The sequence below is a fragment of the Gallus gallus genome, chromosome 7 (assembly GCF_016699485.2).
Source record: "Gallus gallus isolate bGalGal1 chromosome 7, bGalGal1.mat.broiler.GRCg7b, whole genome shotgun sequence".
Taxonomy (NCBI): Eukaryota; Metazoa; Chordata; class Aves; order Galliformes; family Phasianidae; genus Gallus; species Gallus gallus.
The window spans coordinates 17,761,575-17,779,790 of record NC_052538.1 but is presented as its reverse complement, the minus strand read 5'-3'; the positions used below and the strand labels follow the sequence as shown (position 1 = coordinate 17,779,790).

Genomic DNA, 18,216 nt, shown 5'->3' with positions numbered 1-18,216 from the left:
TTCTGTTCGCCATCAAAGTGAACCCATTTTAATAGGTGAATGTAGCTCAGTGATAAGGAAAGCGGATTTGTCCTTTGTTAAAACGCAAAAACACGCAATGAAAACCTTGAAATTTCAACTGTCATTGTTTATTACTGTTTTGGCTACATTCTCTACAATTTCAGCAGCATCTTAAAGAGACAGTTATGTTCCTTTATATACAATGAAAACAAAATGGCTTGCAACATCAGAAACAAGAGCAACAGTTTAACTGTACAATACTAAATGAAAACCTGTGGTAATAACAGCCTCCTTTTTCTGAAACATGGACAAAATTACAGATAGTATTCAGCATCCAGAATGGGACAGTAAAAAGAATAGTGAACTGGAGAGAGATACGCTGTTTTGAAAAATAAGTCGCTACCATACAAGGCAGTTAGAAAATGTTTCACATTTTAAAATACCTGTACAAGCCACAAGAAACATCTCCTTGTTGATAGGAACTTCCAGAGATAGAGAATAGCCATGAGCAACTTCTACATCTAGTACTGATGCACTCTACAGGTTGAGAGTGCAATAAATTGACTTACGGAACTGTACTGTATACGGCCAACACAGCTCGGTTTTACATGCCTTGATTGTTAATGAGTTTCCTACTCAGTCTCTCTATAACGTACAGTTTACTTGCACCTTAAGGAGGTCATCTGATTCTTTTGCTGAAGTAAAAGCAACATTGTTTAGCAGCAATTAAAAGCGCCTTGAGGGAGACTTAAAAAAAATACAATATCCAATTAGAAAAAGCCATACTTTAAACATTTGTACAGGAATAAGTTGCTGAAATTTAACTGAAAATGTGACATCTGTACAACAATTTACAATAGAGCTAGAAGGGAATTTATCATTATTCCTGCATAGAATACTATACATGACTGTTTGCATTTGGTTTCATACTGTTGTTTGCTTTTATCAGAGGCCTGGAAATTTTCACAAGTTTCAATACCACAGCAAGTACAGCATATTTAGAAAATTAAGCTTATTTCAAAATTAGCAACCTATTTGAGAAATAAGTACCAGGAATTCCCTATCAACCTAAATCCTGTGAAAGAACACCGCACGTTTGGAGGTAAAATCCTGAGTGCCAAATAAAATACTATAATTTCATCGAGGAATCTGATGTAGAACACAGCTTTGACTGTCTTGCACTTCTTACTTTGGTTTCGGAAGATCAATGTCTTGGAAACATGGCAGTTCATTGAGTTTATTAAGCAGACGTGGAATTTTTCTTGTTCTCAAATTTGTTCACTACCTTTTTTAAAAATTTTAAATAATGAAAAACTACCCTTCATGTTAGAACTTTCCAGTATCAACCAAATGTACTTTAAGTATTAAAAAGATTATTTACAATGTTCCCCAGAAAAAAACTAAAAACCTTTTCTTCAGTCTTAAACACAGTATACCTGTTAGTGTGTAACAGGCAGTGTCATCCTTCAACGTTTAAAGGTTGTTCTCTGAAGGGCATATTTATTCACAGTCCGTGACCCATTTCAATCATACCAACAACACTATGTAGGAGGACTTCAGCCTGAAAACACAGTTATCAAACTCGTCCTGCGTAAAAACACCCAAATGTTCTCAAGCTCAAGTCTGCATCTGGAAACTACACAAAGATATCATGCCATTCCTCAGCTGGAGAAATTTCAGTATGAAATAATGCTTGAAGTAGGTGGTGTAGGGGATGCTGCTAGCCCAGTCATATGTAAGTTTCCTGAAGAATTTGATCTCCTCATATGAGGGAGAAGGTAAGGATCATTAGCCAGTTGATGGACATCAAATCTATCCTCTTTTCGGTATGCTAAACAGCGTCTGATAAAGGCCTAAAAGAGGAATGCAAAAAGTTACAATACCATTCCAAATACTTCCATCTGCTTACAAGCAAATAAGCATGTCCTTCCAGATAAACCAGCTTCTGAACAGACTCTTGTTCTTATAGAATTCCATTCAAAGACAGCCTAACATTCTACTACAGATTCCAGTGAAAAACAGAGTATGTTGTAGCAGAAAAAAAATAAATCAGCAAGCCTAATTGGCTTAAAGTAATCACACTTCAAACACATACTTCAGACACAAAGATGTATGAACTATATTTACAATCAAAACATTAGCATTTCACACAGGGAGAATTCTGCTTGTGCTATCCCTTAACAGCATAGTAAAAGCTAAAAGCAAATGTCAGAGGACCGAGAAAGTAGAAAGGAGCTCCACGGAGCTTCTAAAACCATCCAGCAGCGCACTACATGAAGAGCAGAAGATGCAGGGACAGTTGCCACTTTCAACAGGCAATAACCAACAGATCATTTAAGAAATCACCACCTAGCTGGAACTTCTCTCTCACAAAGGAGTCAATTCCAACTGATTTATAATATCTTAAAAACTGGGAAAACAATCTCTGTTTATCTCCAGGGTTGCTTTTGAAACACTGTATTCTCCTTCATCAAGGTCCACATGATATCTGTCAATTATTGTACGATGCAAGTTTCTGTTCAGTCTCATGTCTAATATACACAGAACACTCAGTCTCCTGGGAACTTGGGCTTCAACATTTAATGACAGAAAATCCTTACTGCTGCTACAGAACTCATTAGCACATCATTACTTAATCTAGAATTTAAAAGAATTACATATCTTTTCTTGATAAAACTCTTCAATTGTTTGTCCTTTGCTCCAATTAAAAAGTGGAGATTAAAGGAAAATTTAATCTGTGATATAAGTCCTAAAGAATCCTGCTAAAATTTCCTGCTAACACATACATATCCAGCAGGAACTAGTCACAAAATAAAAACATGCACATCTTAACATAAATTCACACATTCTTGGACATTTGGGGATTTAATTGAATTCTTCATAATGAATCCCTAAGAAAAAAAGCTGCTAAGTGCAGTTTGCAAGGTTCTCAGAGTAACAGTTGTTCCTAAAATGTTTGTAGAATGCTTTGTGCTTCTGTGGCAGTGCAAATATTACCATAATGCACAGAACACTGCACAAAATAGGAAAAAGTAGCAAGGACCAAACGACAATTACAGTCTGGAAACAAACAGTGTCATTTCAGGTTCCGTATTTATTTCATCCCCATGTTTTCCAAATCAAAACTTCAGTTTATTGCTGTTCTTTTCCAACTACCAGGCCTATAAATCTACACAGTCATCATAAACTGTCCAAATTTACAAGTTAGTCTGAAATTGTTTTATAGCGCTTCCACCAGAGAATAATTTCTCCCTCTCTTTTACAGCTATCATGACATTGTTAATAATCTTTCACTATTCTCCACGCCTGTTTTTTCAAACAGAACAGGGAACAGAGAATATAAAATAAGTAACTAACTACATCAGAACCACGCTGAATTATTTGCTTTCTTCCGATGCCCTTCAGAAAAACACTACTTACCACAAAGAAATGCAGAGTTAAAAGACAGAAATATAAACTGCTAGCACATAACATTACCGGCTATGGGTTATAGGATACATATTTGTCAGCTGCACTCAAAGGAGATGATTTTTCCAAACTGAGATGAACCTCCCCCGAATAAAACCAACCAACAACAACAAAAAAAAACCAACCACCACCACCTCCTCCAAAAAAACAGGACAAACTATAATATTCAACCAAATAGTCGTAATTCTAACTGCAGCTCATTCACTAAAACTAGTTCTAGAAAATACTGCCAACACACACACACAACTGCTTATGTCTCTGACAGAATTGTCTTCTTGGGAAGCTACATCCTCTAAAACTGCGTTGCCTTTCATTTTTATCATGAGAAGCTCAATTGTCTTAGCATCCTTAAATTTTCAGCAGCCTTTTACTTTTACAAACAAGTACCTTGGAATGTTTTCTTCCAAATGCACAGGATTGGATTTGTCATAGATGCTCACATCAGCAGTAACTTAGAAAACCAGTGTAATCTGTTCTCTTAATCGCTAGTCTGTGCACGTGTGTTTGATACTACAAGTTTCAAAATATGATTATCACAACTCAAAAAACATTGCAAACCACTACTTTAAATCTGATCAGCTATTTTAGCTGTCTTCTTTCCTGAAACAGCATCAACAAATATTAATCTTAAGAATTTGTGCTTCTAAGCTCATAGTCAAATTAATGCATGCAAAGTATGACCTCTGAAGGGGAAGAATGTTGGCAAGAACACTCTCCAGGTATTCAGTAGTCAAACAGTCCTTAAAGCCAATAAGGCTGGAGAGAATAAACATACACTATTTTCAGAGAAAGCTCCCACTGTTTGCAGAAGTATTTCATGAGAATTTTTAGTGAGACAGTTAAGGTCTTCTGCAAAAAAAGGAAAGCAGATGATTTTTCAGAGAGTCTAGTTTAAAGTTGCTTGCAGATTTCTAGATATATGGTCCTGCTTTCAAACACATGACTTTAAGAAGTCCCAAAATAAATTCGTTGAAAGAAAGACATGAAAATATTAGTTTCTTCATTATGTTTTCCTACATGTTATGTTACTACATCCCACAGCATCCTTAACAGCAATTTTATAGCTGAATCCTTAAAAATAAATGAAACAAGTTTTAACCACTGCTCTGAGCTCATATAAAACATTACCTTGGCTTCATTGCTAACAACAGGCTTAACAGGGAACTGGACTTCTGTGGCTTTTAATATTGTATTTTCTTGTAAGATATCTTGCTGTGATTGATTGTGGCCAAATGGCTGAAAAATAAGCACAGGATTTTCTTCATGACAGTTATCCAACTATTTTGATTTCACAAATACGCAAAAGTAGATTGATTACAGTGTTAATATATGTTTCTAACCATTCTTTCAATTAAGAAAATGTTTCAGTCAAAGCCTTTTACATTTCTCATAGTATCAGTGCACACTAGCAAAAACTAACAAGTCATTTCCATACAGATTCACATCTTTACAAGTATTGTTCACTTTCTACTGAAAACAGGAAAGCATTTATACTAACAACTTAAGATAGGCAAGCAATATTTTCCTTACCTTTCTACCATAAAGACACTGGAAAAAGATTACTCCAACTGACCATACATCAACCTTATTAGAAATCTTTGGTGGCTCTTTGCCAACTACAAAACACTCTGGAGGCAAGTACCTGAAAAAGAAAACACATGCCTCAGTGTCAGCGAGCAGATGTATGGATCACTAGAACTTGTTCAAAGATCAGAGATGGTATACAAAAAAATTTGTGCAGGTTGGTATTTGAAGAACTGTACAGTTATCTTATGATCCTTATTCCAACACTTACAACACTGACCAAAACTGACAGGCAGTTTTGGCAGACAAATAGGGAACCTATTCTTTACCAAAACCATTAATTATCACTAATTATTCAAGCATTGGGATCCTATTAGGGTAAATATACACCTTCTGTCTCTGTTTTAATGTGAAAAGATGAAATGCACACAGGACATTTAAAGCTACGTCTCATTAGGAATCAAATGTAACATATATATGATTTTAAAGTTTTCGGTAAGAACATGAGAGTTATAAGGTAGATAAATGTGATCATATTTCTATGCCTGTCATTTCCATGGAAGCCATACCTCAAAAAACCCTCAAGAATATCACTACGAAGGCAGCTAATTACTACTGACTGTAATAAAAATTTTAAAAATAAAGGGGGTAAAAAATTCTTTAGAGCAATGACATATCACACATTCTTTAATCAACAGCATGTAAGCCTTTAAAAATAAATTTAAAGAAATGCCTTTGAAAATGGAAAAAACAAAAATATGAAATAAGAATGCAACACAACTATGAATTTCATATAACATTAAAAAAAATCTTCTAGAATACTTCTGCACAATTCTGATTACAACATACAAGGAAGATGGGCTTGAACTAATGCAAGCACACAGAAAAACTACTGAGATGATGTGAAGAATAGAAAGCCACAATTCAGAGAAAAGCCAAACGCTATAAAAACACAAGGGAGCAAATATCAGGAAGGGAAACAACCTATTTCAAAGGAGGCCAGTGTTGGTGCAGCAACAAACAAGTACAAACTGGCTGCAAGTAAACAGTTCTATCAATTAGAAGATTAAGTTTCTAATGATCACAGAACTGAGGTTATGGAACAAACTTCAAATCAGAGATGAGTGGGGACAAAACACTAAATTTAATACAAATGGCTCTAGGTTTACAGAACAGATTACATGACCTGAATGCTTGGAAGGACAGGTAACTCGACCCAGTGACTGTAGAAATCTCTCCCAGTACTACATTGCTGAGTTTATACGATTTGCCTTACACAGATTTATCCCCATCTCAAACTAACTCAAAACTTTCCCACAGAGAAAGCATAAATTAGAAACACAGAGATTTATCATCAATATGTAATGGTCACTGACAATTTTAGATCTCTGAGTTCACAACACCACTAGTGCATGTGGTGCTTTAGATGAAAGCCAAAGGCCCAAACTTTTTGAATAATGTTCCAACAATTAAATATTTAAACTCATGTTTACACTGAATTGAAGCAATAAAGAAAGCAGCAACAGTCTAACATTTCTAAAATGCTTCAACTGGGATGACATGTCTTTTCACAGGATGTGCACATTTCCATTCACTCAACAGTATGTGTGAGGCTTTTTTTACTAAAAATTCTCAAGGAAAAGACAAAATCTGTTAAATGCAACTTCCAAATATGGGAGAAGTTGAAGAAGAAATAGGAAGGGCACTGGCTTCTCCGTTTAGAGTTAAGAACCAAAAGCTGAAACCTATCTTCCTACAGGTAGAAAGAGGAGAAAAACAAACAAATGAATTCACAAATAATTATCTGGTCAATATAGGCTTTCTATTCCACTCACTTTGACACAGGTACTGTGCACAAAGGCTCAAAGATCTATTGTGTCAACTTGCATCTTTAGAGAACAATCTCTAGAAACAGCTTTCTGTTAGCAATAAAATGTTTTTTTGGTCTTTCCTGCCCTGTAGGCAGCTCTAAAATTTCAGGTTTTTGGACAAGTATGTGGGTACACACAGAAAACAAGTCACAACTGCCCAGCTGTCATTAACCTTTAGGATGGAAGAGTAAATACTCTTTTATCCTAAGGACATTACCTTCTGGTAATCCCTGCTCTAAGATTTCCAAGGACTAAGCACCCACACTTAATCATCACAGCTCTGTCAAACATCTTTAACCACCTGCAGCCAAAGATTAAACACCTGCTTCTTCTGGAAAACAATGTTTATAAATCACAGAGATTTGCTCCACATTTGAAATAAATAACTAAATAAATATTCCTAACTTACTTCAGCTATGGCACTATTCTGGAATATTCGTGAATATCAAGATCCACAGTACTGCACAAAAATCTTTGTTTGTCATTCATGTTAGTACTTTTAATCCTAGCTACCTCTAGGAATTAGCTTTATGAAAGCATTTCTGAAGCCCCCAAAATGATCTAAACCATAAAATCAAACCAGGCATTACCAGTAAGTTCCTGCTCCCTGTGAAGTTAAATCCATTCCATCCACACCATAGCTATCATCATCCATTATTTTGGACAAGCCAAAATCAGTAATTTTTATTTCTCCACATGCTGTTCCATCTACAAGAAGAATATTACCTAAACAGAGGGGAAAAAAATACATTTTTAACTTCAAAAAATGCCACCAGAATGCTTTGTTTTCAAAACCAGCCACAATTTTCAGGAACATTCAACTTAATGAGGGGTCAATGACATCTTTACGTCACCTTTTTGACCTCAAGCCTAGAGCATCTGGACTACGACATCTTAGCGCTGTCTCAGGAACTCTCTAGGTTACGACTACTATCATCTTAGATGGCTCCCTCAACTGGGAGCTGTCTGAACAGCAATACAAAACAGGACACCAGACATAATCAAGTTTTGCATTTTTCTGTCCAGAAAAAATTCTAAACTACACATTTCAGGGTTTGCACATGCCTGAAAATAGCGCCAAGACACCGCTGCATTTCAAAAAAATCTAGCTCCACATGGTGACGCTGTGCAATAATTTGATTTAAAAAAATCATTTGATAAGTTTTCTCCAAAGATAGAGCAAAAACTAATGAGACTAAGACTACATTCTGTACAACTTCCTAATATGAAATCTGTTATTCTTCAATAGAAATCTATATGAAAAATTCAGCAAGTAAGCAGTCTGGCACCAATCGCTACACAACAAACCCTGGACTTGAAGTCTAGCAGATTAAAAAAATGTAAAAGATAGAATACATCATTTAAGACAATATTCATTATTATTATTACTAGAAAACGTGACCAGGATTTAGGGAAGAGATCCAATTAACAACTGTGTAGACTGGCTTCCTGAGAAAAGCGAAACTGTTTCAAATAAAGAGGTAGTTAAAAAAAAGACTATAAACATGCAAGGATGCATAAGGAAGAAAAAAAAAATTCATAATTAGAAAATAGTTCTGCAAAGTCCTGGTTGGAAACATTTAAACTTAGATGCAGAAAGTGATTATTTCAATCCTTTATCGGCTAAGAAATATATAAGGGAAAAATTATTTACCAATCAACATTCTATGATGATCAGATAGGATCAAGCCAAATAATGATCTTACATGCTTATACTATTAAATACTAATGTATCTACATGCTCTATGACATTTTCCTACAAATACAAATAAAAACAACGCAAAGGAAAAAAGTTGTAACAAATATTTTTATAAAGAAAGACAAGTTATTTCAACAGTGAAACTAGAAAGAAAAGTATCCACCTCTCAGATTAACATAAACCTGACAAGCCAAAGATAATTTTGGTATTTTGAAGCATGAATTACAAACAAAATGAGGGTAAAAATGTGATGACATTTTCAATATTGTCATTTATCATTTACCTGGTTTAAGATCATAGTGTATAATAGGGGGCTTGATCTCATTGAGATACCGTAGTGCATTTACTATTTGCATTACAATGGACCTAGCTTCCTTCTCTGACATCAATTTATGTTGCTTGAGATAGAAATCCAAGTCATTGCCTTCACAGTATTCTAACACCGTGCAAAACCTAGGGCAGAATTTACAGAGACAAAATTAAATGACATATCCAACTGCAAGATCAAAGTTATGACAATCTAGTTTAATATCAATAAGTTAAACAACAGCTGCCTGAATATCAAATTATATGAATGAAATTGTTAATAAAACATGTGGCATAATGATTAGATTATGAAATCTGACATCAATCAGAACACAAATAACTCACCTAAAAAGAAAACTTATGCGCACTAAAGACGTGTTACAAAACAGTGTTTTCGTCCCTTTATAGAAGACCTCCTACATATACATCTGCAACAAACTTCTGCAACTAGTGGTTGAGTTTTTTTTTTTTTTTACTGTTGTCATTGTCTTTTTTTTCTCCTTCTTTTTTCCAAAAGTGCCCCTAAAGAAACGCTAAGTATTTTGGCTGAAAGCCAAATATTCTTCATTTCTATTTATCCAACATATAACACTAAAGCCCTTGTCACGTTCTAGAAAACATGTAATTTCATGTACTTACGTATCTGTATCCAAGGAGAAGTAGTCATATAATTTAACTATCCGGGGGTGATCCAGTTCTTTGTGTATTCTATACTCTCTGCAGGCATGTCTAGAAGAAGATTGATACATTAATCTTCCACAATCGATAAAATGCTATTCAATTTAACATATGAAGCGTAAGTCATTAATATTTACTTGTGGTAGTTTTCTTTCTTTTCATCCCTCCAGCTTTTGTTAAGCTGGTGAATCTTCACAGCAGCATATCTTTGTTCATAAAGATCAAAAGCCTAAAAAAAGAAACCCACAAATATAGCAAAGTTATAACCAAGCTGATGATAAAAATAACACCCAAGAGAAAGAAGCAAAATTGGCATGTAATTCACATGCCTACTGTAATGCTACCTCCCCTCCATAGATTAATCAAAGAGGTTTTGCTCAATCAATGCTAAGTGAGTATACACATTAAAATCCTCCTGCTTATTTTAGATCTCTCACTATCCTCGCTCCAGTCCCAGAAATCAAATGTGCAAGAGTACATGCCTCAAACACTAGATTTAGTAGACTCAACATACTCTACCTTGTATACTTCACTGAAGCCACCTCGGCCAAGTAAGTGGAGTAACAAATACCGTTCATTCAATGTGGGGTGATCTTTAAACCTTGAAAGAAAAAAAAGATTTAATTCATTTTTGTTTAAGGTATACAAACACAGCCCGAAATGTAAGTATCTGAGTATTACTTCTCAAACAGAACTTTTCTTTCTATTAGTGACATATAAGATACTGAAGAATATTTAACCATGTGCAACTTTATGGCACAGTTATACAACACAGTAAATTCCAGTATCTTTCGATTATTTAGCATAAAACTATCACAACTACATTGTCAAATTCCCTAATTCTGGCAAACTTTTTGTCATTTTTCTTTTTTTGTTAAGATAAGAAAAAAACACCCTTAACCCACTCTCTATAAATGCTAACTAAAAAAATGCTAACAAAACCATTATTAACAACAGTAATCATCATCACTATTGTCAACAGTAAAATCAGTAGGACCTGCTTCCACTCCATAGCATGAGTTCTGCTTCTATACTGTCTGAACAATCAGAAGTAAGCACAGAATTTCAGTATGTTTTTCATCTCTCCGATCTGTTCATTCAACCTTTATTAATAAACATGCCCAGAAACCATGCAATGCTGACATTCTAAATGTTGTTGAATACTGCCTTGCAGTCTGTATTACTAGAGGGCTGTGGTTCTCCTCCCTACATCCTACAGCAGGTATCCTGCCAAAATCCCAAACCCTTCCTTGCATAAAAGGTTTATGAAATGAGATACAGCAGTGCTCTGCTCACTGATCCCAATTTGCAAGAAGTCAGCTTCTGCTGATTCTTCTGGAACTGATGAGGAAGATACACTTCCAGTTTCACACGAAACTTGACCAGACCTGTTGTACATACTCATCTTCCAACAAAATGACTTTTATGTAAGACTGAGAAGTTATAAAATAACAAACAGCAACACAGGGGAAAGCATGCCAAATGACTAAGTATCTGCTCACACTCTTATGAAAAGCAAGGAGGAAAAACTCTTTCCAAATGCAAAATGATGTTGCAGGATAAACACCACATTCTCTCCTGAAATACGCAGAAAACAAAACATATCCTTCAATCAAACCAGTCACACAGAGTCTGACTGCTCATGTTAGCGACAGCGAAGGAAAAGAATACAAAGGATTCAGTGAGACATGATAGCTACTGCAGCTCTTTCAGGCTTTGGAAATGGATGGAATAGATAAAAATATGCTTCTTATCAGCTGCCAAACTCCTTTAAACCAAGATGATGGACTGATTGTCCTTCCAACAAGAAACTGGATTTCTCAGTTTAAACTTTTTGAAATACAAGTTTTCTAGAAAGTTCTTCAAAGAACAAAAACTTGGGTAAATATTTAGGCAAATAGATAGTAAATGATACATGCAAAACAAAAGATTCCAAGTCTCTTCACTCACTCTGATAGGTGATCTCACATGGTGCTACTGTATCATTTTAGAACCAAAGATAAAATATTACTAAAATTGGTACTAACAAGAAGGTTAGCAAGTTTGTTCATGATTTCTGAAATGCAAAGTGGTCTTTAAAAAAAGAAATAATTAAACAGTATTCTGGAATTGCATCCAAAAGTATAATCTCAGAGATGCACCTAATTAACGTTTGTTGTGTAAGATGTTACTTCTTACATTTATCCACCTATCAAGGAGAGAAGAGCAGCGGAAGGACAGTGAATACTCTACACATCTTCAGTACAATGATGAGATACTTATACTCATGAATCTAAGGCCAGTTGCCAACTATACCCCACAGAAAACTTTAAAGAAGGGTTTAGGGCTAGTTTGAGGAAGAACTAATCCAGAAGATTGAGCTGGAGTTAACATTAATCCAGAAAAAGAAACCATGGGAGCTGGAAATTTAACTTGGATCAACTTCCAGCAGCTGTTTTCTAGAGAAATGCTATTGCTGGCATGTGAAAAGAAAAAGGGCAAGGGCATAAAGAAATAGCTGCAGATAGGCAGAACAGATTTCTTGGAAGCAACAGTGCCACCTTAAAGCCTTGATGAAACACTAAGTGTTAGAGATGTAGTCCCCACCATGGAAAACACAGTAACTTTATTAGTTACATAATTACTACTTTGGAATCTACATAGTTAAAGTAAACTTTAAATGCCAATTTAACATTACGATATGCTGCCATGTAAGCTTAAGTATATAGTGAATTTAACATAACACAGAAGATCCTGTGTTTGTCTTTCTCCTATCAGGTACCTGTAATGTAAATTACGGTGCAATAAAACTAACTGACTTAGCTGCATTATGAAATAGTTCCTCCTGCATCAAACCTCCCCACCATTTCCTTGCGTTACTGTCAGCTGAAGGTTCCAAGATTTTTTCCTAGTTCCAAGTTTTTTTTCCCCTAGTGACGTGGTATTGCAAATCTTAGCATTCCTGTGTTAAAATCTGTGTATGTATATTATTCCCTGCATATTCAGTAAACTATTAAACTTTTTAAAAAATTCTTATTTGGTAAAGCTTAAGTAAGCTGCTTTTTAAAATATACACAAACAAGGAACCAAAGAAAAAATCATGAGCCTGCTTATATCCTACAAACAAAATTTGATTTTAGAGCATTACTTTAAAAGTAGACATGCAAAATCAAGACAGTAAATCTTACTGTGAATTATCTTCATTATTTATTCTTTTCAGTTCTCTGATGTGAAGATTCCTAACTCTTTCCAAACGTTCAAGTTCTGCTTGTATTTCAGCTTCCTCCTGCAAATGAAAAGAATCAAGTATAAAAGCTCATTTACTCCTCACCTGAAAAGGATATTTTTACCCCTGCATCAATACTAGTGGTGATGGAGGAACATTACTTTATAAAACCATACTGAACTAGAAGGAAGTGCTGCTTTTCTTCTAAAGCCTGAAAAACTCAGAGAGATAAGGCAAAAAGTACGTTCAAGGAACTTCCTGTCCACGAATCCCCAGGTAATGGGATATTCACAGTGTTGTTCTGCACTGTAGGGATGCTATTCAAAATGAGAGGCAGCTGGGTTTTGTACCTCAGCCAAGGAGAGAAATTATCTGGGAAGCAGGCTAAAATTGATGTACGATGAAGAAAAAAACTGAGATATGCACAGTTACAGATTTTGTACAAACTGGCAGATTAGGAAAAGATGTCTGAAATATTTACAGGTTGAAGGGTAAACAAAAAATGTAACAGAATAAATCATTACAGCAAAAATGCTCTTAAACTGCTGATACAAAACACTAAAACAAAGCTAATTTCAAAATATTTATCCATTTCTATCTTACTAAACTTAGAAATGTAGTATATGTATTAACTAAAACCTCAAATGCAATTTCAAAAATGCTATGTTAGCTCTGAGTATATTCTCTAACTAATCTTGGCACTTAGAACTATGTCATCTTTATGCTGCATATAAGAGAACATTTAAATAGCTATCTATTCAGAATCTCAACAAAAAAAAGAAAAGAATGCATAGAACCTCATTTATGGAAACCAGCACATCTATCCATGTGGTATGCTCATTGAAAGACTCTGTCAAAAGAGCTGCATCTATTTCAGAGTAAGCACCTCTAAAACTTCAAAGTTTGAAAGAATGAGAGCCAAAATTAGTTCATACAAGAAATCTAATAATTACAAAATTATTCTAGCTGAAAAGGAGAAAGAAAGCAAGCCTGGCATCTGATACGTGGCTTTTTGTTTTTTGGGTTTTTTTTTTTGTGTGGGTCTTTTTCCCCCCCAGCAGTGCCCCACATCTTCCTGTTATTTTGGCACAAGCTGTTTGTACAGCCACACGGTGAACCAGACTTGAAAACTGATCAACTTTTTCTTTAAAAGGAAAACAAAAAACAACAAAAAACAAACAAACAAACAAAAAAACCAAACAAGCCTTGCCAACACATGCATATTTGTTTTTTGATAAAAGATCAGTTTTCTGATCCAATTTATACTGTAACTGCACAATCTAGTGGTGCTGGTAAAGGCAACAAGTCACGGTACGAGGGGTGGAGGTTCATGGGGGACATCATGGGGGAGAGAAAATTGCTTTAAAGTCAATGTTTCTGAATACTGTACATCATAAAACCCCACTCTGACACAATATCTGTATTTATATAATCTAGAAACCTATCAAATAAGTTTAGGAACCCAGATCAAATGATCATAGAATCAAATGATGCATCATTTGTTTTTCCTAACATCTAATGTTAACTGGTTCTTTTGCATTGTTTTTTTTTTTCCTGTTTACAAAATTTGAAACTTTTTCATATTTAGATTAATACTTGTGGATCTCCATTAAAAACTCGGAAATTATATGCAGTTCCTCATAACCCATTGTTCGTCTATAAAGAATTCTAGTCCTTCTTTCTTCCTCAAAAAGGTCACACACTTATACACACACTGTCGTCTAAAGGCTGACAAAAAAACCAACACATCAGTTATCCCTCTTTTGGACTTTTTTATTCATATATTATGCAATTCAGTTGTTCACAAAATGTGGTTCATAGGTCAATGTTAGTCCAAAGAGAACTGGCTGGTTGCATTGTTTCCAGCTGTTATTTAGGACACTCAGTCTGTGAATACCTTTAAGCAAGAATGAATCAGCTTAGCTGCCTCAGATCACTGCTATATAAAAGGAAGTGAGAAAACAAGAGCCTCTCTCCAGGACTAAAGCAGTTAGATGGAAAAGAATTTCCTGGGGAGCAGAAGGAAGAAGAGAACTGGTGGTGGCAGAACATACAGGGCATCAAAAAAAAAGAGCACCAAGAAAGCATCTGGGTAGTGAAAAGGAAAAGGAACAGACAGCAAAAAAGCATATGCAGAAGGAAAAAATAATAAATGTAATCAGCAATGAAGCACTAGGGAAGAAATACAGTAACATAAAAGGTAACAAAATTATTTTTCTTAGTTACCAACAAAATCTGCATAATATATGGGAATTAAAATGCAAGAATGTATGCTTATTATTACTTTCATGTTTATTCAAACATGATTTGCTAAGAAATAATATTTTTTCCCTTCTAACATTTGGACAAGTTTGTTCTTGCACAGAAAACCTCAGCAACCATGCTCAAGGTGTAAACCACATCTGGACATTAAAGAAGTTTCTAACAGCTTCTTTCATACATCACTCGCAATTCCCAATAGATATAAGAAAAATAAATAATGCAACCTACAGAATCTCATCACACACCTTCAAATGAAGCTGTTGCTATTTCTACTGCAATGAAGCACAACCTAAGTGGGCAGTCTATCTCACAGAGCCAGCAAGTTTCTATTCATATTTCCTACTATAGGTTCAAGTATTTTCTAGGCATACTCTTCAAGAACAGCACCAGTGTTCTCACAGGGCCCAGCTGGCTTCAAGGAAAAAAGCATTGCTAGTTTTTTTTTCAAAAGTCAAAAACTGGAATAAAGCACACAAAATTTAAGAGACCAGAGCGCTAGGAAATATTTTTTCTCTCCTGCTATAGAGAGTATGCAACTGAAATGGGTACGGCAGATTATCAAAACATAGTATTCATCCAGAACTGGAATGTCCCATACAATGGACCTTTTTAAAGGTCCAATACCAATGTAAGAAGTCACATCAAATTTGACTCCACACTCAGCTCTAAAGCAAGACTGGTAGTTGCGGTTACATCTCTGTTACAAGGATTCATTATTGCTCCCTTTTACTCTCAATGTCTATGGTAAGTAAACCCTCTCCTTATTCTGGCAGTACTAGTTTTGACTGTTTGGGGCACAGCCCAGAAATGCTAGAAGAACAGAGCAGACACATACCTTCTTGAGATGTCCTAATCGAAGTTTGAAAATTTCTTCCTGTTCGTGATACTCTGCTAGAGTCAAACTGTTAAAAAAAAAAAATCTTATTTAGTACTCTTATTTAAATGCTACAATACACATATTATCTTATATTAATTATTTAAAATCACAATACCGAGGGTGCCTTTTTGAACCATTTGAACCTTCACTTTTGTAATTTCAGGTTAAAAACATGCTTTCCAGAGAGGAAACCATGTGTATATGATGAACGGGGAAAAAAAATGGTATGGCCTCCACAAAAAATGCTAAAAACACACTGAAGTGGTGAAAAAACAAATGCTGGATGGCATGCACATTTTACGGTCTTGCTTAGATCTGTTATTTGCATTATGCAAAGCTAAGAGCATGATGTATTTTTAAGAAGTTCTTAATTTACTGATTTCAACTGTCAACAGTCCTGGGAAGGTAAGTTATACAATGTAATAGAAAACACTGCAAGTCAAGTGAAAAAAAAGCCAGAAAACCCAAACAACACTGGTGACCACGTCCCTGTCCATTTTAGAAGGAAGCAATCTTTTTTTTTTTTTTTTTAAGAAGCATTACACAAACTTATTCTACAACTTTTTTTCCTACTGTAATGAATAGCAGCCATCAGAAAATCACAAACATTCTGAAGGCAAGAAGTGAGGAAATTCACCTCTCTTCAAGAAAGAGAAGGTCCCCTTAGAGACACATTTTGGCACTAAACTTTTACATTTTTTTCCTGACAGAATCTCCTCTGGGAAGGAAGGAGAGGCATTAAAGCAAATGTGAAATGGGATATCTCAATAGGCTAAGAACGTTGACATTGCATTTCTCAAACGACAGCAAGAAACCTAAAACAGTGCTCTAATTCCTGCTCTAATGAAAGATCCATCAAAGCCAGCACTGAGGCCAAGTTCGACAACTCACAGCAGCATCTCTGATGTTTTTTTCAGTATTTCTTCTTGAACAGCTAACCACTCTAAGACCGATTAAGCTCTCAAAAAAATGCAAAGAAAACCAACGTGAATAAGATTATTTCCTTCCAGGTTCTTGTCTCCAGTAAAAACTGCAGGTTTGCGTATCTATTTCCAGAGATACAGATTACGTGAAGTTTTCAAGCAGAAGTATCTTTAGGAGGATTAGCAAAGCTGAATAAGTAAAACAAGCTGAAAATATAAAGTCTGTAACACGAGATATCCCAGAATTTTCTTTGAACACTAAAAGCCCTAAAACCATAGATGCTCTGAAAATCTACCATAATACAGGATATTAAGACCATAATGTGGTAATAATAGGATCATATATGGTCTTTTTTATTTTAATTAAATCTCAGCTATCTACGCAGTTACAACAAAGTGCTTAGATGGCTCTAATAAGTACTGCCTTCCAAGAAGTACTTAAATAGCTCTCTCCAGCGCAGAGCACAAGTTCGAGGTCATATTGAAAACATTAACATTTGAAGTCACTCTTTCCATATGTCTACATTATATCCCAGGAAATCACTATTTTCATTTTTCTATTTCCTTACAAATCTAATTCTATTAGAGACACAGCATGATGAACAACAATTTAAATCTGCTGTTACTGACCACTGTGTTTCAGAAGAAAGCATGTGCAGTTCTGAACTGTAAGCAGACATAGCTGCTTTGGATTTTGTTAGCTTAGTTTTGAAAAATGACTTTTTTCCCCCCACTTGTATTCAGAAAAATATAACTGCTTAAGAAGTGCAGAAGTGCTGTCTTTTTTTTTTTTTTTTTTAATCTATTAATACACTTTATATTAATGCCCTTGAAACAGTATACAACAAATAGCAAAAGAAGGACAACGTACATACTGCCTGTTTTCTGGCTACAGGCCACAACCCCATTGCAAAAGCCAAAAACATCCAGCCTAGAGAGTGCTTCCACCTCCTCCCACCTATGGTCGTCACTGGATGTCCAATTCTGACAGCAGAAGTCACCTACAAGACACCATTACTTCCTGCAGAAGAGGCTGCTCCTCTGTCACCCAAGACCAAGGCAGGTCTCATCAGATGTGGGAGAAGAAAGACCAAGGAGCACATGGGAGGGATGGTGTTTGGTGACAGGTTGCCACCATCCACTAAGGGCACTGCAGTTGGAAAGCTGAGCTTCTGCTTGACAGGAGGAGTGCCGGGGAAAGAGAGTAGCTGGGGGTAGGCTGTGTGAATGAATCTGGTAACATTCTGGTCCTGATTATGACCTCTTCCACTCAAAACAAAACACAGCATTTATTGTGTGGTGAACAGTCTGCAGCCAAATTAACATAATACACATACAATGAATTCCTGAAATGGCAAAAAAGTACTGCATATAGTCAATGCATGCATATTTAGGTATCTGTG

General features: G+C 35.5%; 1 protein-coding gene across 45 annotated transcripts in view; it reads right to left on the bottom strand.

The window, feature by feature from the left end:
- TLK1 (tousled like kinase 1) overlaps positions 1–18,216 on the bottom strand; it is a 104,033-nt gene that overhangs the window by 12,696 nt on the left and 73,121 nt on the right. For 31 of the 45 annotated variants that reach the window (XR_006939905.1, XR_005861656.2, XR_005861659.2 and 28 more), the window contains exons 12-20: positions 15,849–15,915; positions 12,714–12,811; positions 10,066–10,147; positions 9,684–9,775; positions 9,508–9,597; positions 8,846–9,015; positions 7,454–7,589; positions 4,999–5,110; positions 4,597–4,704 (exon numbers count right to left, since the gene is read on the bottom strand). Coding sequence is in view for 14 of the 45 variants with exons in the window: in XM_015289759.4 (XP_015145245.1) it covers positions 1,677–1,853; positions 4,597–4,704; positions 4,999–5,110; positions 7,454–7,589; positions 8,846–9,015; positions 9,508–9,597; positions 9,684–9,775; positions 10,066–10,147; positions 12,714–12,811; positions 15,849–15,915 (1,132 nt within the window). In the remaining 31 variants the exon portion in view is untranslated. Of the gene's footprint in view, positions 1–106; positions 1,854–4,596; positions 4,705–4,998; positions 5,111–7,453; positions 7,590–8,845; positions 9,016–9,507; positions 9,598–9,683; positions 9,776–10,065; positions 10,148–12,713; positions 12,812–15,848; positions 15,916–18,216 lie in introns of those variants that run through there. The other 14 variants (XM_015289759.4, XM_046944076.1, XM_046944068.1 and 11 more) reach the window with 1 other exon arrangement.